At 39.8% G+C, this 21,004-nt stretch overlaps 1 protein-coding gene across 2 annotated transcripts in view; it reads left to right on the top strand.

Moving 5' to 3' along the window:
* Nucleotides 1-21,004, top strand: part of PDE1C (phosphodiesterase 1C) — a 294,638-nt gene that overhangs the window by 230,911 nt on the left and 42,723 nt on the right. For both annotated transcript variants that reach the window (XM_030445208.1, XM_030445209.1), the window contains exons 10-14: nt 5,962-6,062; nt 8,910-9,038; nt 15,043-15,144; nt 16,243-16,363; nt 19,335-19,416. In XM_030445208.1, coding sequence (XP_030301068.1) covers nt 5,962-6,062; nt 8,910-9,038; nt 15,043-15,144; nt 16,243-16,363; nt 19,335-19,416 — 535 coding nt within the window. The remainder of the gene's footprint in view (nt 1-5,961; nt 6,063-8,909; nt 9,039-15,042; nt 15,145-16,242; nt 16,364-19,334; nt 19,417-21,004) is intronic.

Genomic DNA, 21,004 nt, shown 5'->3' with positions numbered 1-21,004 from the left:
GGTCTTGACATGTCTCATCTGCTTTTGGTCACTTCTTTCTTAGTTTATCCCTGAATTCTACTTGTTATGAACACAAATTCATTAACATATATTACAAGTTCTAATTCTACATAAGTAAATTCACACAAACAGTTTGGCCTGATCCACTCTCTTCTTCATGGGAGATAAATTGGTATATTGGGTTTGCAAAGCAAGGTTTTGGTAAAAGGGCTGCTACAGGGGTGGCTTCTGCGAGAAGCTTGAAGCTTCCCCTATGTCTGACAGAGCAAAGACCAGCCAGCTCCAAGAGGGACCTGCCACTTGCTGAGGCCAAGCCCATCAGCAAAGGTGGTACTGCCTTTGTGATAACATTTAAGAAGGGGAAAGGAAAAAACTTGTGCAACTGCAGCTGGAGAGAGGTGTGGGAAAATATGAGAGCAATGTTCTGCAGACACCAAGGTCAGTGAAGAAGAGGGTTGAAGTGTTCCAGGCACCAGAAAAGAGATTCCCTTGCAGCCCACTGTGAAGGCCATGGTGAGGAAGGCTTGCAGCCTATGGAGGTCCACAATGGAGCAGATACCTGCATCCCATGGAGGACCCTAGAACAGAGCAGGTGATTGCCCAAAGGAGGCCTGCTCTGGAGGAGGGTCCTGGCAGGACTTCTAGACCTGTGGAAGGGGAAGCCCACACTGGAGCCGGTTTGCTTGAAGGACCTACAGACCTGTAGAGGATCCCCACTGGAACAGTCTGTTCCTGAAGGACTGCACTCTGTGGAAGGGACCCATGCTGGAGCAGTTTGTGAAGAATTGCAGCCTGTAGGAAGGTCTCATGGAGAACTTCATGGAGGACTGTCTCTTGCTGGAGGGACCTCACACTGGAGTCAGAAAAACATGAGGAGTCCTTTCACTGAGGAGGAAGGAGCAGCAGAGAGAACATTTGATGAACTGACCTCAACCCCCATTTCCTTTAGCCCTGTGCTGCTGAGTGGGAGGAGATAGAGAAATAAGGACTGAAGTTGAGTCCAAGAAGAAGGGAGTGGTGGGAGGAAGGTGTTTTTAAAATTTAGTTTAAATGCTCATTACCCCACTCTGATTTGATCGATAATAAATTAGACTAATTTCCAGTTGAGACTGTTTTGCCCAAGATGGTTATTGCTGAATGATCTTCCTGTCCTTATATTGACCTGTGAACCTTCTTTTTTATCTCTGCCTGAGGACGGGGAATGACAGAGCATCTTGGTAGGCACCTGGTGTCCACCCAGGGTCAACACACCACAGCAAGGTGGTTTTCTACACGGTGTTGGGTCAGGAAAACAATGTCAGTGTTTTGAAAGTTTCCCAGTCAGGCCCACCTGAGCCTTCTCCTCTCTCAGATGCAGAGAGGCAGCTCCCTCAGTCTGTCCTCATGCTCCTAGTGCATCTTTCTCTGATGGTCTGTTGCTCTTCTCTGGAAGGTATAGCTTCATCTGCCACCCCCCTACAATGGCTTTCTCCTCCTGACGGAAAAGAAAGCTACCTCAAGACACAATAACCTGGGTAGCCTCCAGGGGAGTAGAGCATTCTCTAGTGGGTTTTGATTCTATCCAGTGCTGTGCTACCTGATGTTTGAATTGACAAATAAGAACTCTTATGTATTCAAATAGTTCCTTTTTCAGTGTCTCTGATGTATTTTTCCTCTCTGTTTCAGAGGAAAGGATGTTCTGAGATATGTGCAAGGGTCAGAGAATGTGCGTATCCCAGATTTACATCTATAAAAGGGAAACTAGAATTTGTGTGTTTGTGAGCGTATGGACGTGCTGGCACTGCAGTCACTGACTCATTTTCCTGAGCTGAGCCCTTTGCTTTTGTATTCCTACTGTAATGAGCTACACACAATGTATCCCAGGCAGACCATTGTGATGGAGTTGCACTCCAGAGGACGTAGTGAAGTGCCTGCTGTTTGTCAGGAATAATCCCAAGTACTAATTGTTCCCACAGCCAAATGATATGTGGCATTTGATTTTGAATCTAATGTAGCACAATAAGAAACCACACTTCTTTTATCAGGAACAAGGGACTGGCAGCACTGCATGCCAACAGTGACAATTCAGTTTTGCTTTCCTTGCTAGAATGCTTTTTTAACCTTTTTTTCTTTTTTTCTTTTTCTTTTCCTTAGTTTTCACCCCAACTCCCCTACAGGATGCAATCCATCTCTCTGTGCACAGGTTAATATGTTTTGAAAATGAGGTCTAGAGGTCATTGATCCTTGCCTCCTGCTCACAGGAGGGATAGCTTCTAATATGCTTAGTATGTTCACACCTGGTAACACGTTTTCCTGACATTTTCCTGTTTCCAGAACTACATCAATATCTTACCCTTACTCTAGCACATGCAGTTGTTTAGTTCATAATTTTCACAATATTGTTGCAAGAAACTTGGACTGGAAGGTAAGACTTTGGTTTTGGAAGTTGTGTCAGCACCATTGGTTTAATGCTTCACTGGTAGGAAGACAAAAACTTGTGAAAAAACTTGCAATAACATCGAAAAAAATCACCTCACTTATCTTGTTTAGCCAGTTACCTGCAATGTGAAAGAACCACTTTTTTTTCAAATTCAAGTAATCTGTATAGTGGTAATATGTTCTAGTCTCAAAGGGAAGAAATAATCGGCTGGTTTATCTTTACATGGTTCACTTGCCTTTGTTCTCATCTCTGTTATTTACAAGCGCTCTCAAAATTTCTGTTCCAGGTTTCTTTTTCTTTTCTTGTCAATTAAAAATATTCTTTCCCTCTAATCATAATCATTGTTTGAAATCTCTTTGGTTTTTTTTCTCTTATTTCCTTCCTTGGGATCATGCTTTGGAATTAATTTGTTATACTTTACTGTATGAGTAGAATATCCTGGGTTCTCTCATAGATATAATGTTGAAAGAGAATTTGGCATTACTCTGATGGAGGATTACCATACAAGCATGGTGTGTACTAACAACTTCCAAAAGCTGACACACTTTTTGCTCATTTCATTCCTTCCTTTATTTAACACTGTTGTTCAGCTGTGATTATTGCTTTCTTTGATATTGTTTCCTGATTAATCTTTATAATTACTGGGAAGGGATTTATTTGTGAATCCAGACAATGAGGTGCAAATGGTAAAGTTTCAGAATTCTTCCTCTGATACTGGCAAGAAGTGCAGGAGGATGTTTTCTGCAGCAGACCTATAAAATTGCAGAAGTGTAGTACCTTTGTCATATCTGTTTGTACCAAAGGGGAGTGAGATCCTCCTCTTCTCTAGACTACTTTGGTTAATAAGCAGATCTTCATGAGCTCTGCAAATGATCACTACTTTGGAATAAAAGACCATAAGCTCTGGGGAAGGAAGCAAGCTAATTATTGCTGTCTGTTTTGTAGCATTTTCTTGGAAATGCATCAATTTGTTTTGTTAGATTTGTAAACACTGCTCTTTCCTCTTCCTTTTTTATTTTGTATTTATTGATCCTTTTGTTTAAATGCAAATGGCTTGCCTTAGTAGCTAATTCTTCATATTTATTTTATGCTTGTGAAAGACAATCATGCCTCATTACCCTTTTTTTGTTCCCACTCCGAAATCCAAGACTTGTTCATTCATGCCTTCTTTCCCCGTCATCCTCTGCCCCCTATAATTGAAGAAAGTTTGAAGGTTTTCTTCTGGATTGGTTTTGTCAACTCTTCAGAAATTAACATTCTGTTAATATTTCACAGAATTCCATTCACAGTTCCTTGCTCTGGTGACTGTCCTCCTGCTTTTTCAATAGTTCTTGATGGTTTCATTCTTTAAAAGTAGCTCTCTGTTCCCAAGATGAAGTCCATCACAAACTTGTCTGCTTTTCCTTGCATGGGTTTAGGAAAAAAAAAAAAGAAAAAAAAAAGACAGACTGAAAGGTTCCGATTACCTGCTATTTCCTTCCTCTTACTAGCAAGACTATTAGACTATTTTGACATTGTGATAATTACACTGATTTATTTATTATCCACAGTTATCAACTGTAATCCCAGCCTGTATTTTGAGTGGTCTTCCTCAAATACTGTTTTGATACTTAAGTACCTCTCCTCAAGTGTATTACACCCTATTTGAAAACCTACAGCACACAAACTTTTTCAAAAACATGGCACTTTAACAGAGCATGCAAGTTAGCACTTTTCCTGTATCTTAAGAGATGACATAGGAGACCTCAAGACCAGACCTCATTGCCTCAATGATGTTTTAGACTTGAGTCATAAGAACCTGTTGGAGGGAGACTTACTGAATGATGCCCAGAAGGTCTAAAGTTGAGGCATTAGATTAGCTGGGGGTGTCCCACATTAGTTCTGATTGCATAATATAAGTTTGCTCTGCCTGTTTCTGTGAGCTTGTGTGGGTTTTTTCTATCATTCCCATTCTCTCCTTTTGGGAAAGGGCAGAATGTGGTTGAGGAATTTAAGTCTAGACCTAGATGTGTAGCCTGGAAACCTGAGTTCTTTTTTTTCTCCCATTGCAGTTGCCAGAAGCTGTTGCTTGAAAATTGAAATCATGTTCATCAGTTGTAAAGCCTTCCTTATTCACAAATCACACCTGGAAACAGAAATATAATGAATTTCTCCACCACCAGTGTTCTCCATTCCTATCTGGGACCGAGTGTCTAGAAATGAGAAGTTTAGTTTCAGTGTCAACTCATTTCTTGATCTCTTCTAACTTCTGTCTCTTAACAAAAAAGAAACACCTCCCCCCCCCCAAAAAAAAAAACAAAAACAAAAACAAAAAAGTCCAAGAGATACCTTGATTATGGCCAGTGGAATTGTGCAAAATATCTCTGACCAATATTTTCAAACTATGTCTTTAATGTAAGGAGCTCTTTAATACTGAGACTTCATTCTTTATTGGTTATGCAGAAAAGACTGTGAAAGGCATCAGAAGAGCTGGACAGGATGCTGTGTGCAGAGTCCCACAATTGTCTGTGCTTCCCATGCACATGGTTAACAGGCCAGTGGTGGGCCCTGAGCTATAGTAGATGCCTAGAATAAATTTATGACACCGTACTGCCTTTGCTGGGCCTTGAATTAAAAGACATTTTATGCATTAATATCTGTAGAAACCTTTACAGATTGACACTGAGCTGTTATAAAAATATTTGGCAACCACTGTGGTGAATTTTTCCTCTAAATGTAATAATTTAAGCATTTCTTATAAATATTTACAGCATCGACAGTGCTAAAACTAAGCTAAGTAGCTAAAAGTCTCTGATGCACTTGATGTTAACAGCACTCCATGTGTGCTTCCATTGGAAAACTAGACATTAAATGATTGATTGGCTCAGACGAAAATTACTGAAAGCATCTCAGTCATTTAGAAATCTAGAGTCAAAAGTGACTTAAGCATTGAAAAGTGAAGTTTGGACTAGGCAAATAGGTAGAAAACACCTCATGGCTTTCTTCAGTGTTCCTGTAGATGATGAATCAATAACAAGCCATACATCTTGGGGGGTTATGTTCCCTGTTCTCATCATGATACAGTGACTGATGAAGACTTTTAGTTAGTGGAAATTATTGACATTCTTCTTTATATGAGGTTCTGTTATCCAGGTCAGCTGAGCTGAAAATACATACCCGGGTGGTTATGTACATACCTGCACATGTATCATCAAGTTCCACTTGAAGAACCTCGATTTTCTTGAAGTTTCCTTCTCTCTCTTCTTCACACATTGCTGTTTAAGAAGGACACACATCTTCCCTTGCTCTGCTTTAAGCCTTATTATCTCATGAAACCATTTTGCTGAATTCCAATTTCTTTAGACGAAGCTTCAGGAAAAGCACTGGTTCAGCTTTTGTGTATCAACCAGAAAAGTTTTCTTTAAAACAGCTGTCAGGCTGCAGGGGAAAGGCAGTGATGTGCAGCTTGGACTGTCAGCAGGGGATAACTTGTCTTAAAAAACAAGAGCCTTAATGCCTGGGAAAATGACAGCTTATCTGATTGCTCTGTAATCTCTTTTCAGCACTGGCTGACAGAGCTGGAGATCTTCGCTATGATCTTTGCAGCTGCCATCCATGACTATGAACATACTGGAACCACCAACAACTTTCACATTCAGACACGGTGAGGTCACTTTAAATCATGATCAAAGGTTGGGAAATGAAGGGGGAAAGCTTTGGTGCCACCTTCACCTTCAGGTGTTACAAGAAGAAATTTTGCTTCCTTAGGTTGCATTTAATTTTCTCTTACTCAGCCATTTACAATGGAATCCATGTACTCTAGCTTCCTAAATGTTGTTTCATATTTGTAACCAGGAAACAGGAAAGGGCCAAGTTATTTTGCCATAAAGTTGCCAAAGAGAAATTGCTGTTTAAAGTGATATCTATTGATGAACGTATAGTTTTGGAGGAAATATTATAATTCATCAGTTTTTTTCTCCTTGTTGAATTTGAAGAATCAAACATTGGCTGCATAAATAAAATATTCAACAATATCTGTGTTGATTAGTGAACACCACCACTTCCCATACTATTTCTGAGTGGAAAACCACACCTGCAGCAAGAGGATAAGTTTACCATTACCTGTATAGAGATCTAATTTTTTCATGCTTTGTAAATTGCAAGGCAATAATTAGCTGCTTACATACTAGACTGAACCAGTGTATTTTTGAGCTTAGAATTTTCTGTAAGGCTTTTGGGTTGGTGGAAGAGAGAAGACGAAGATTAAGACGGTGGTAAAATTCAAGAGTGTGCAAAGATTGTGAAGTCTTTAGTTGCAATGGAAATTGAGCACCTAACATCTGTGCTGGCTGGAAGGATGACCATGGGCCTGCAATGTGCCCATGTGGCCAAGAAGGCAAATGGCATCCTGGGGTGCATTAGAAAGGGGATGGTTAGTAGGTTGAGAGAGATTCTCCTTCTTCTCTACTCTGCCCTGGTGAGGAGGCATCTGCAATATTGTGTCCAGTTCTGGACCCCCCAGTTCAAGGGCAAGGAAATACTTGAGTCTAGTGCAGAGCCTCCAAGATGATGAAGGGAGTGGAACATCTCCCTTATGAAAAAAGACTGAGGGAGCTGGGGCTCTTCAGCTTGGAGAAGAATGAGGGATGACCTCATCCTCCTCTTCTCCAGGCTGAACAGCCCCAGTTCCTTCAGCCCCACCTCGTAGGACTTGTGCTGGAGTCCCTTCACCAGCCTAGTTGCCCTCCTTTGGACCCGCTCCAGGACCTCAATCTCCTTCCTGAACTGAGGGGCCTGGCTCAGGGGAGACCTCATCACTCTCTACAACTCCCTGAAAGGAGGGTGTAGCCAGGTGGGGGTTGGTCTCTTTTCCCAGGCAACTCTCAGCAAGACAAGAGGGCATGGTCTCAAGTTGTGCCAGGGGAGATTTAGGTTGGATATTAGAAAGAATTTCTTTATGGAGTGATCAGACATTGGAATGGGCTGCCCAGGGAAGTAGTGGATTCTCCATCCCTGGAGATATTTAAAAAGAGACTGGATGTGACACTCAGTGCCACGGTCTGGTAACTGCAGCAGTAGTGGATCAAGGGTTGGACTTGATGATCTCAGAGGTCCCTTCCAACCCACCCGATTCTATGATTCTATGATTAATGTTTATAAATACATAAAGGGCAAATGCCAGGAGGGTGGAACCAGACTTTTCTCAGTTATTTCCAACGATAGGACAAGGAGCAATGTGTACAAGCTTGAGCATAGGAGGTTCAACACAAATATAAGGAAAAACCTTTTCACTGTGAGGGTGACAAAGCACTGGCGCAGGCTGCCCAGGGAGGTTGTGGAGTCTCCTTCTCTGGAGACATTCAAAACACCTGGATGTCTTCCTCTGTGACCTGCTGTAGGATGTCCCTGCTCTGGCAGGGGGGTTGGATTGGATGATCTTTCAAGGTCCCTTACAACCCCTAACTTTCGGTGATTTCTGTGGTCTGTTTATTATTTTGACAATGGGAGTGTACTGGTAGCAATAACAATGTCTAGATGTCCTGAACTGACACAGCACACTTGAGCATTTCTGAGATGCATTCCATCTTACCCTAAATTAGATGTCTAGAATATGGTAGCTGAATCATCCTGTGTATCACCGGTCTATAAATGCTGCTAGGATAAATCACAGATATGCTCAGAAAAGCTTGGGAACGTTGAAGGAAGTTTCTGTCTATGTTCTGGGCCAAGCTGCCCTCCATTTCTTACTTAATGTATGCAAGATTTAGTGATCTGCTATATTTCCCAAATACTTAGAGAAGAATTCTGTGAAGGACAGTTGTAATTTAATTGCTGTAACACTGAACATCAGAGGAGGTAAACTGTCAGATAAGCAGAGCTGGCTGCAGACAGTATCAAATCACACTCTGTTGCCACTAATTTCCAGAAAGAATTTTGTCTTCAAACCAGTTTAACTACTGACCAATCTCAGATGTTTGCCCTGGATCTTAAAATAAGGCATGAAGTACCTCTTGTCTTATTCTATCACACTAGCAATTGCCCTTGTGATCAGCATTGTCTAAATGCTCAGATGACAGAAAGCAGCTCTGTTATATCTTACCAGCAGCCGGTTTGCTGTTCTGCAAGTGGTATTGGGACATATTTTGGAATTGCTTACTTGAGTATGGCCAGGCTTTATTATGAGAGCAACAGAGACAAGAGTTGGTGAAGAGCCTCATGACTTAACTCTAAATTTACATCTTTCTCACAGCTCTTTGCATTTTTGTTCTGAGTATGTACCAAGGGACTAGGTGAGGCTTAGCTGATGAATTAGATTTTGCAGTGAGATTTAATCTTCAGTTTACTTTTACTGAGTAACAGCAATGAACAAAGGATTGCACGTGATCATAAAATGCTCGTATCTTCGCTATAGAACTTATCTTGGTAGCTGATCAAAGGAAGACTTCTGAATGTGGAACTCATTAGACAGGGAAGAAACATAACTTTTCCTATATTTCTTTTTAAATGCTAGGTCAGACTCAGCCATTCTGTACAATGACCGATCTGTGCTTGAAAATCACCACGTCAGTGCGGCGTATCGTCTCTTGCAAGATGATGAAGAGATGAATATTTTATCTAATCTCTCCAAGGATGACTGGAGGTAAAAAGGAATGTGGTGGCTGAACAGGAGCATTTCAGCTTCACCATAGACTATTGTTTCTTTGTTGGAATGTCAGTATGTATGATTGTATATGAATATTAGTATTTTGACAGCTACACGAAAAAGAGCTTTAAAAGGTGCTTGTTTGTCTTGTTATTTTGCTTTCATCTTTCACCTCTGGTAGTGAGAATAGACTTCATGACAATGGTTTATAATGTAAAAATAGACTACCATCTAATTTCTAAGTCTCACAGGGACACCCTTTGTACACAGTCATTTGTAACAGTGCAGATGTAGCCTGCTGTTTGTTCATCCTAAAGCATAAGCATAACCTTTATCTACTTTGACACTCCCTGCCTGCAAATTATAAATAGGACTTAATGCAAAAACAAATCCGGTTCAATGAACGAAAATATGCCAAGATTATGTCAGAAGCTGTAATTTAAAATATGCTTCATGCAACATCTGATTTATGGGCCAAAATCAGCCCATGATTTTCAGCAAAAAGTTCAGAAGATGTTGGCTTTCTCTTTTTGTCTTTTTTTTTGTTGTTGTTTTGTTTGTTTGCTTGGTTGGTTGGTTGGTTGGTTCGAGTTTCTTGTTTTTGTTTTTTTTTTTTTTTTTAATCTCCAAAGGATTTAATAGCTCACTGTGTTAAACAGGAAGAATCCTCTTCATGGTCTTTCTCATGGAAGAGGAAGTTTGCATCTTACATGAATCATGGTGCCTCCTAAATACTCATAAATGTTACAGTCAGTTTATCTTTTTTTCATTAAAATGCAGGGAAATGAGCCCTTCTCTCCAGCTTGGTTTCTAGCAAGCTCGTCAGTGAAGGCTCTGCTTGCTAATCTGTTTATCCTGGATTTCCTACTTTTTTCAACTTGTGGACAGTGATGCGATCCTATCGCTGAACTCCAGGAATAAAACTCAGGGACTTGCATGGTTGATATCAATCAATGTGAGTGTTGTGGAGGAGTGGTCTGAGAAATCCTATCCCCCAATATAGAAAATAGTCTCATGGTGGACAGCAAGCAAGAACTTTAAAAAAAAAAAACAAAAACTCTGCATTGAGATCTTAAAAATCTAATTTATTTTTTTATCTGTAGCTGGTAATTTGTTGTCAAATATTGGCAGCAAATTACTTCTTTCTTTTTTGTTGGTAGGGCAAATGCAAGGAACTAGCAGACTAAAACCAGAAGCCTTAAAGCCACTGTCTAAAAGGCCAAAGCAAAGCAGCTTGTTGAGCACGCTTCATTGCATAGATACTGTCTGTGGCAAATTGTTGCTTTGGAGCTTTAAACTGGTTTTGCTTTCATCAAAGTTAGCTTCAGATAATTCTCATTGATTCTGTACTGTCAGCATGTGTCATCTGTTGAGGCAGTATGCTTAGACCTGAAGTTTCCAAGATAAACCAGTCTCTTTAAGAAATACCGTAAGAGCCTGAGCAAAAATATTGAGAGGTTTAGATTGCTTATTTGTTGTGTCAAGTATGGCTTTATTAATTTGTAGGTGCTCATCAAGCATCAATTGCAGAATAAATACCATTATCTGGATGTGCTCTAATGCTAAAAATTTGTGATTTTTATGTACTTTTTCTTCTGACTGCCAGTTTGAAATCCTGTAGTCAAACATTTGGGAAGAACCGAAAGCATGAGTTGACTTCAGCAGGATCTGAGGTGCTGAGAAAAGAAGAAGTCCAGAGTTTCAGAGACTGGCACTCAAAAATAGGGTCCTCAGTGTTGAAGGGTGCTTTGGGAAAATTTTAAAGTGTATCCAAATTTTACTTTATTTTTGTAGACATATCTGATAAATCTCTTTCAGCAAAAGGCCTGAGTGACGGTGTTTCAAAACCAAATCCATAAGTGCCTTTTTGAGCTGAGCTCTCACTTGTTTTTTCACATTACTGGTCAGAGAGAATCTGATGGTCAGTGAATTTTGCAACTGTAGATGTGTATGTAGATTTTATTACTTGTGGTATTCAGTCATCTAGTTAGGGAATATATTTTCAGGAAGAAAGCTAGAAAATTAGAGCTACCTTTTCTGTTGGAAAATAAATGGGCACAGATTTTTTAAGGCAAGCAGATGAGAATGAAAAATCTTTTGGGCAAGAGCCAAAGAGAAGAACTGAATGCTTACTAGTACTTTAACTACATTTTTTCCCCTCAGTTTAAAAAACCAACACACATATTGCTTATTAAATATTTGAAAATCAGTTGAGTTGCCTCATTTCATGAATCCCATTTGCACAAGTTGTCAGCAAGTAAATGAAGATACTATAACAAAAGCAGATCACAATGAATTAAGAAAATAAACTCCAAAGTGAACAGATGCTTTTTAAGGGACTGCTATAGATGTCTTTCCTGGCACTGTATTTCATTGTTAATAATTTCCATGCAGTTTATTGAAAAAGGGTATGCTTAGCACAAATCCTTTAACATCGGATTTTTAATTTTAACAGAGGATTGAAAAGACATCTGGAAAATGTTTAGCTCCTTAACTCTATATTGGAGTGCAGCTTTGGCAAGTAACCTTTAATGGAATACTGACTTTGGTAGTGAAGCTGCTTGGGGTTTTGTTCCTCAAATAATTCTGAACCCTCCCTGAAAATCCATGTTATTCCTTTCAAGACTGTGGTGAGCAACCTCGAATGTTAATAATATTTTACTTAATAACCACAAGCTCTTTTGCCTTTAGCATAGTAATAATAATTTGTTAGTCTGCATTTCATAACAATGACAAGGAGTTCTCTCCTTGGTTTATGTGCAGTGAGACTTCCTGACAAGGGTAAGCTTTGCCTGGGTAGTGTGATAGTTTATGTCTGGAATTAACATCAGAGATGAACAGTGCCTGTGATAGCTGTGAGCTCTGTTCTATTTATTAGGTATATCCAAGCTTCCTAAAGAAAAAAAAAATTAAATTTATGGACACAAGCATGTGAATAAAAAGTAATCCATGTAGTAGTAAAGAGCTGTGCACTTCTAGCACTGAAGGCTGGATACATGCACCATAACAAAACAGCTCCAGTGAGAACACAAGGGTCAAAGCAAGCAGAGGAGAAGGCCTCAGGTGTGGGCAGATGATGGCACTGATGAGACACATGGCACCCTCTTGGGAACATAGCCATGGAAGAAGCCCCAAACATCCCCACAAACTTTCCAGTTTATGAAAGGGTGAGATTTATGGTACGGAGTACTTCAGCTGGGTGGCTTGGGCCAGCTGCTCTGGGCTTTGCCCCTCCTAGCCCACTGCATATGCATGGTTCTAAACTACCCTAGACGTTGGTCACTACAGAAACCCAGGTACCAGAGCTGGGTAGAAATGAAAACAACACATTGTACCTCTTTTGTCATCACAGGATTGGTCTCTGCAGCCTCTGAAAACATCAGTTTCTCTAAACAGAAAAATGATTTTATAATTCTGCAAAACCAGGACAATTACATATTTTTAAAAACTTGGATAATTTTTCATGAGTTGAATTATTTAATAAATCACTCAGGAGAATAACTGCTTGAGTGAATTAACATTATCTCTTCAAGAACATCTTCCTGAATACAAAACTGGGTTTGAATCATTGGGAATAAAAGAGAAGAGAATTGTGTAGAAATATAAGGGGGTTGGTTGCTTTGTGATCTCACTGATAACACTGGAAATAAGAGAGAAATTTACCTGCCTCTTCACCATATGTAAATAATAATGTTTATAAAGCCAATGTATTCAGTGCTTCACTTTTACAATTTCACAGCAACACGTAGGCATTTGAAAGGAGAGCAACCTTTACTCTCACCTCCTTTCTTCTTCAAGACTGTAAACCGTATTTTCTTCAAGGTAAAGGTGATTCCAAATTTCAGTTTACTGCCTTTCCTCTGCTTTTATATACTGACTTTCTCTGAAATAATAGTGTTCACCCAGATTAAAGGCAGATCAATCTGAAAGTATTTAATTTAGAACATTATCAGGCTTTTGTGCATTACTAGCATCATTAAACAAAGTCCAGTGACACCTCAGTGGCAACACCTCTTGCAAACAGTTTGCAAGGATTGTTCTACCAGGGCTGCTGTGCATCATGCAGGCTGGGGCACCAGAATGTGTTGTGTAGACTTTGAAGACAATTACACAAACAAAGTGCTAAAGCTGGTCAGAGCAAAAAGTAACAGCTGTGTGTATCCCAGTCTCCAATCTGACTGCAAAGCAAAACCAAGAAATGGATCAATTTCCATCTTCAGTTCTCTCTATCTAATTTGATTCAGCCTGGCCTCAATCTGGCAACACACAAACCCATTGTCCTCTTGTGCTTATCTTTTGAAATTTTCCCTCATGCCTTACCTACATCCAGTGAAGTCTCTCTCCACACACTTTCAAAGTCATCTGCTACGGTGTTACCTGATGTTTGAAGTAACTGTATTTAAATAGTTACTTTTCAGAGTCTCTGAAGTATTCTTCCTCTCTGTTTCAGAGGAAAGGATGTTCTGAGATATGTGCAAGGGTCAGAGAATGTGCGTATCCCAGATTTACATCTATAAAAGGGAAACTAGAATTTGTGTGTTTGTGAGCATATGGACATGCTGGCACTGCAGTCACTGACTCATTTTCCTGAGCTGAGCCCTTTGCTTTTGTATTCCTACTGTAATGAGCTACACACAATGTATCCCATGCAGACCATTGTGATGGAGTTGCACTCCAGAGGACGTAGTGAAGTGCCTGCTGTTTGTCAGGAATAATCCTAAGTACTAATTGTTCCCACAGCCAAATCACATGCTGTTTTTCTAAAAGTTTGTTTCTGTGCATTCAGGTTCTTCTCTTGCTTATCTTGACAGTGAGGTGTATGCTGCAGGGAATAAACCAGACCAGGGAGCTGACCAGGACTGGCAAAAAAAAATTCCAAAATTTAAATGTATTTTTATGTAATTAAAAATATATTTTTAACCAGCATATTATCATCTTGAATGCTGTTAGCTATCCTACTGATTGTAGATACTGATTGTAGATAACAGTGGAGAGGAGGAGGTGGATATACTGGAGGATGAGGGAGGCTGGGTGATGCCTTTTTAATTTGTGTACAGAAGTGGACAAGGGGATTCATTATGTGTTACCCATGGGATGGGGTTAGCACAGCAGCCTTGTATCTCTACCCAGTGAACTTGAGCACTGCCACCAGAAGCAAGAGACATGCTTAAAATAGACCGTTTCCTTCATGAAACATTCATGAAAAGAAGAATGGTGACTTTTATTTTAAAATAAGAGCTGACACGTTTCTGATTCTTTCAAATTCTGAGGTGGTTTGCCAGCCTTGGGCTGTTCTTCCTCAGTTAACCTGTGGATAGCTGAACTGATAGGAAGACAAAGTAAATTTTTATTATATGATAGATCAGAGTGTTCTGATATTTTATATTTTCCATGCATCCATATTATCTTTGAAAGATGATCTTAAACAAATTTGCTTAACAAAAATTCATACTGGAATAGTTTGAAAGACTAATATGAGGGGATTAATGCAGGTTTTCAAGGGTTTTGACTACATATATGATCACATACACCACGAGATATTTTGTAACACCCTGTTTTCCCCTTAATGATATGACTAGACTTTCAGCATAGGTATTGACCAGCCTTAGTCAATTGGATAGAGGCTCAGGTTCAGAAGTTCAGATGATTCATGCTGAGGCTTTAAATAGTATTTTTCCTTCTGTGTAAGAATGTTCTATAAAAGAAATCGATATAAGAGGCTTGCACTTAGTTGAAAAAGGAGTGCTAATACTAATATGCTCTTCAAAAACCATCTAGGTTTTCTCTTAGCAAGGATTAGCCACCTGACTTAATTTGAAGCCTTCCCAATCCTGTGTTTGTGTAGAAAATCTTTCATCTCCTTCCCCATCCCTGAAAAAAGGATAATGGAAAGAGTGACATACACAGGCAGAAGTACTTACAATAGGCAACTGGACTGTGTCTCATGCAGGTTTTTGTTTTTCTCTTTCCTTGCTCCTCTCATCGTGATGCCATCCAAAAGGGAATTCAGAGCTCTAGTAATTGAGATGGTGTTGGCCACCGACATGTCCTGTCACTTCCAGCAAATTAAAGCCATGAAGAATGCTTTGCAGCAGCCAGAAGGGTGAGTCACTTCACAACACTGTGCAGTGAGGGGCTGCATTTCAGCTGGTGCTTTGCCATTGTGTTTGACTTCAAAAGCACCTCCCTGGAGGCCCCCACTCTCTCTGTTGTCCACAGCGATTCTCTTTCTGCTGGTGAATTTTAAATGAATTCAGTTAGGAGCGGACTGTCACCCCCCTATGCATGCATCTCTGTTCTGTGCTAGTAGACCAGAGCTTGCAAAGGTCACCATGATGGGATAAGCCTCCCTGCATGTTTCCATTTGCATATGAGTGCAGGATCAAGGGCACAATCCAGCTGAGTGACCTCTACAGCTTGAGTATGACTCAAGGTTGTAAGACCTGCAGAACACAACTTACGCATTGCCCTTCTGCAGATGGTATCAGCTGCCACCTCTGCAAGGAGCCTGCTCCATAACCAGAGGACAGATGAAAACACCTTGAGATCCACTAAGGGAAGGACTAGAACATCACAGATGGACCACTATGGGGAAGGACCTTTTTCTTCTTCCCAGTATGCCACTGGAAGCTGATATTTTCTACACAGCTTATCTGTATAATCCTATATTATTTGCTGGGTTCTTGGGCTAGCTTCTCAGGTTATGGTTTTAAGAAGCTGCCAACCTTTTTAGTTCTGTGGAACCAAATACGAGGATCACCTTCTGACCACACAACAGTGACGCTTTCATCAGTTACTGTGCAGACTCATCAATACCCCTGAGATCATACCCTCTGTTTACTATAGTAAGATTGTAGGGACCAACTTGTCTTTTGAGCTGCATAAAATGCATTCCAGTTGAAATGAGGAACACAGCAGCTCTTCAAGCCTGCTTGTGCAGCCAAGAAAGCCTGGAAAGGAGCTCAGCAAGACTAAGCAAAGTTTCTTTTTGCATGTCTTAATGGCTCTGTTACAAGGGGAGTGGTGTATGTTGGAGAAATTAGACAGTCTTTCATAGTTGTCTGGTTTTATGAATGCAGAAATCATTCTATTAATTTCCTGGCCAAAGATCCTAATGACTTCATTTTCCTGCTTAGGTGAGAATTTTTCACTCCCTGCTGCAAAAGCAGACAATTAATTTATTTGATCCTCTGGTTTTCAGAATTGACAAGCCGAAAGCCTTATCACTGTTGTTGCATACAGCAGATATCAGTCATCCAGCCAAGGCCTGGGATCTCCATCACCGCTGGACTATGTCTCTGCTAGAGGAATTCTTCAGACAGGTAAAGCTAGGAAAGTTCCTCTGCGTTTCTGCAGCTCAGAAGCAGTGTCTAGGACTGGGCAAGGAAGTAGGAAAATATGAACACAGATCTTTTCCGTATTTTCTGATTTTCTCAAGAACCTCCTAAATGATATGTGGCTTTCTTGTCTGGCACCAGTAGTGCTGACTATTATGCCTCTTGGGAATTTAGTGTCTGAAACACTGCCTATAAATGTAGACATTATCTTACATAGTGGAAATTCTACTTCAGGAAGCTAGAATATTTCAAATTAGCAATGTGTAGAATATGCTGCATTCTACTTAGCTGTAAAACCACACAAAACAGATTAAGGGAGCTATACTTTACAGAACTGTACTTACATCGTTGGGGTAAATGTGAAAAATGCATTTACTTTGGATGAAGTGAACCAATCTAGTTTATAGCTCACAGTGGACCGCCTGCTGACAGACTCACAAATCTAGACAAATCATTAAGCTCTGTGTGATAGCTATAAGCTCCCCAAGTGACTAATTAAAAGCATTTAAAAAGCAGCCTTAAAAAAAAAAAAGTAAACAGAGCACTTAGGAGTGTTTCAGATCCTTTTCACCAATATGAATTACTAAACTAAGCAGAAAACTAAACGCATAATTTCCCTCCATAGTTCAATAACTTAATGTTTTATATTAAATCTGAAAGAAAAATATATTACAATTTTTTTGAAGTTCTAACAATTTTTTTAAAATGGCATCTGTTTTAAAAGGCATTGTGGGAATCCCTTTTTAATAAGGACATTGCAAAAATTTGCTCTGAAATGAATTCTGTAATTTCCTTTTCAAAACCAAAAATGTGTTTATTAGGTGGAAGCAGATCAGTCATACCTGCAGCCGTCTCTGTATTGCCACATAGAGGCTCATACAAGTGGGATGATTTTCACATACACTTTAGAGAAAACTGCATTTTTATGCTCTTCTAACTAAAAATTATACTTGATGTGTTAAAATGCACCACTACTGAGTCCCCTAAAGACTGGTGAGAGACTTCAGATTAGACAGATATGAGACTGCAAGAAGACCAAGTTTTGATCCGCTTTATAAACGTATTGAACACAAAATTATTATGTTACATTTTCATAGGAATAATTTCACTTTAGCCAGTAACAAATCCTATTTTAGTTTTGAATGACAAACGTCTCCACTTTTAGATAAAGCTTTATATCAAAGTTGTATTCTAGTTCCAAGTTCAGTTGCAGTATTAGTTCCCTCTTCAGGAAAACCCTTAAGCATACCATGAAGCATAGACTTGTTTTGATTGAAGTTATTTAGATCTCTAAATACATCCCTGCCTGACAACAGAAGAACAATACACACACTTCTCACAAGCTAAGAAGTTCCACTATCCAGAGGTAACTGGTAATGCTACCTCAGATTAGGTAATTATTTTCTTTTGGTCTTCACCTGCAGACCCTCTCCTTTCTGGCATGTACTCTGCAGAGAGATAGAATCTAACAACCTGCATCAGTACAGGTCCCCAGCCCTATTGTTTTCCAAGTATTTTGTGTTGTGATACAGGTCTTCTACACCAAGTAACCATGCTGTAAATGTGTGTGTAAATGATGTTTCTGAGTACAATTTTTTTTTTTTTTGCAAGACTCAGCACCTATGGTGAACATCTCTTAAAGCCAATGTCTTGCATTAATTAATTTGCTTTACTGATGCACTTTAGCTAGCTATGAATGAGCTTCCCAAATAGCTTAAAAGAAGACAAGTGTCTTTCTGAACACTCAGAAAGGAAGTTAAAAGTTCCTTTCTGAAGAGAATTAGGCACTGGGGTTTTTAAGGGGCATTAGGGATAAGACAAGAATGGCAATTAGGTAAGAGCTGTTATTGAGAGATGCTTTTCCTGAGAGATGCAGCAGTCACAGGAAAGGAGTGTTACTTGGAAATATTTCCGTCAGGCTTCTAACGTAAAGCAGAGTTATACTGCAGTGGAAGAACTATTGTTGTTCCACCCAAAACTGTAACAGGACTTGTGCCCCCGTGTCACTGGTGTTATATTAACAAAAAGAATTCTTCTTATGCCTACAGAAGTTTTGTTTTTTTTGTTTTTGGTTTTTTTTTTTTTGCCGTTTATTTTAGCTTCCATTTGATATTACTTAGAACACTGGCAAGAAGTTCAGCACATGTCAAGTGATCTGATTTAAGGCATTGATTCTACAGTGTAGTTAACAGGCTGTTTAAATTTGACAGCTCAGTGGGGCAAATTGCAGCTATGCTGTCCTACAGATCTCAGCATAAAGCAACGTGATGCAGTGTGACTGAACCAAGTTAAAAGGCTTTTTCACAATATGCAGCTTGAAAAACTGGAAAAAAATGGGCTTATAACACTTGATCTTCTGCACTGTCTTGTGACATTAGAAAAGGACTATCAGTTCTGGGGGCCAGAAAGCCTGTTTGGACTTCTGTAATTAAGCCTTTATGTAAAATGTTGACAATGCCAGCGTTTCCTTTGGAAGAAAAAAGTAACTTGCATCTGGCCAGCCATGACCTGTGAATTCTGAAATTATCTGAAAGACTGAAGGAGAAATGTAAGCAAGTGCAAGCCCTGAAAAATCAGTTGTGACACAGTTATTTTCTCATGAAAATTTTGCTCGGAGAATGGAGTTGTGCTGGGTTCTTTGGAGAACTGCAGTGAGAAGCATTCTTGAGCTCAAGTGGATTTTTAGTTGGTGCACAGAAATATCAAACAGACAAGGAATCAAGATGATTAATTAATTAACTTTTGCTTGGACTCCAGCTTTTTCTGACAGACTAAAATTTTCCACAATTTGTGTTAAAAACAAAGAAACAAACAAGCAAACTAAAACCACAACAAAACCAAAATGAAAATTTAATTAAAGAAAGCAAAATGAGAGTCTTTTACAGTTGTGACCTAAGATATCAAAGTGCAGTAGGATGTTTTTTTTTCTAATTTCTTCTCAATTTTGTTTCTCTAGGGTGACAAAGAAGCAGAACTAGGGCTTCCCTTCTCTCCACTGTGTGATCGCAAGTCTACCATGGTTGCTCAGTCTCAAATAGGTAAGTCCCTTTTGGTGCATGCAAAGTAACATCTTCAAAGCACAATGTACTCCTCTCTGTGGGGCTAAGATTGTGGGGATCTTTCACTTAGAACTATGTTGAAGAGGGCAAATAAAGCACAATAACATTATTTTCTCCATTTCAACAACTCAAAGCTGAGGTGCCTTTACATTTAGGGTAGTAGTATTTCCATGCAGTAACCAAGTTACCACTGCTCTGTCTGCAGAGATGACTACAGTACCTGTTTATGACACTGCTACGTGGTTTTCTGAGCTGTGAAGATGAGGTTCAGACAGTGATGATCATCACTGGGTATTGGAATATAATATCAGTCCCTTCAGTGTCCTGGGCAAGACCTATTGTGTGTTCTTCCTTTTATTCCTCTCCCCCTTTCCCTCCTTTTCAAGACAACATATTTTTCATAGTAAACCCTTTTCTGTCCCACCCATTCAGAAAGAGAGATCTTTTCACAGACTCACCAGCAGTACTTTCTCTGCCCCTCCTGCAGTTACTGAGTGAAAAAAATGGAAGGATGAAACAACAGTCCTGGTATTTGGTGAGAAAACAAGAGGGGCTTAGTGAAGTAAAACAGAAAAAGTAGATTTGTGGATTGATTTTTACACCTAGGAACCAAACAAAGTAGATGGAAGAAAATGTTCTAACCTCAACAGAAGAACAGAGTGCCAAATAGAATAACAAAAGAAAGATAACAGGGACACTAAAAACTGAGGGAACTGAGATCAGAAGCAGAGAAGGGATGCATTTAAGTAAAACAAGCAAACAAAAAATTAAGGATGAAATTTCTCTCAAAGAAAAAGACAAAGATATCCTTGAATTTAGGAAATTTTGAATTAATATCTGTGACTAAGAGCCATTTCCATTTGAAACTATTGTTGCTCCTGTTAGGCAAGCCCTTCTCTGAAGGGCCCCATCCCAGATTTTTCTTCCTTTTTAAACTTTAGACAGTTCAGCCAAGAGTCTGAACTTGAAAAGACCTGTACAACGCTGGCCTGTCCACTGAAGTTGTGCTGTTTACTCTTCTGCAACAACACTTTTCTGCAACCCAGAAGAGTGGGAATGTGTGCACAGCACAGTGCAGCTGCTGAGGTCATTTGTGTTCTGCCAACAGCTTGGGAGAGAGAAGCAGAAGCAAACTTGAAGTGCTGCAGACCCAGCTAACACCCATGCTGAGGTCTCCTGGGCAGACTACACTTGCAGCTGTGCTGTGGGAGAAGATAAACTCTCTCCTTCTCTCTGGCTGATGTGAAGACTTCTTTTTCACATTCCTTCTGTCAGATTTCAGATTTGTCCCACTCTTTACAGGGAGGAGGAGTTGTTCTTCCCTCAGAGTCCCTCTACATAGGGTGTGTGCTGGGGAACCAGTTTTGCTTGTCCCCCTCCTTTGTGCTTCTTTACTCCGGAAGGACAGGAGAGCCAAGAGACTTCTACATTGCTGCCCCTCTGCAGTGTTTTGCAGACATTGCAAAATTAATGAATAATTAAACCATACCAACACAATTCCACCTCATAAAAGAGTCACTTGTCTGTGTGCAAAGACAGACTTACTTATAAGTCATATACTATTTCT

The sequence above is a fragment of the Calypte anna genome, chromosome 2 (genome assembly GCF_003957555.1).
Source record: "Calypte anna isolate BGI_N300 chromosome 2, bCalAnn1_v1.p, whole genome shotgun sequence".
Lineage (NCBI taxonomy): Eukaryota > Metazoa > Chordata > Aves > Apodiformes > Trochilidae > Calypte > Calypte anna.
This window is presented reverse-complemented; position numbering and strand designations above follow the sequence as displayed.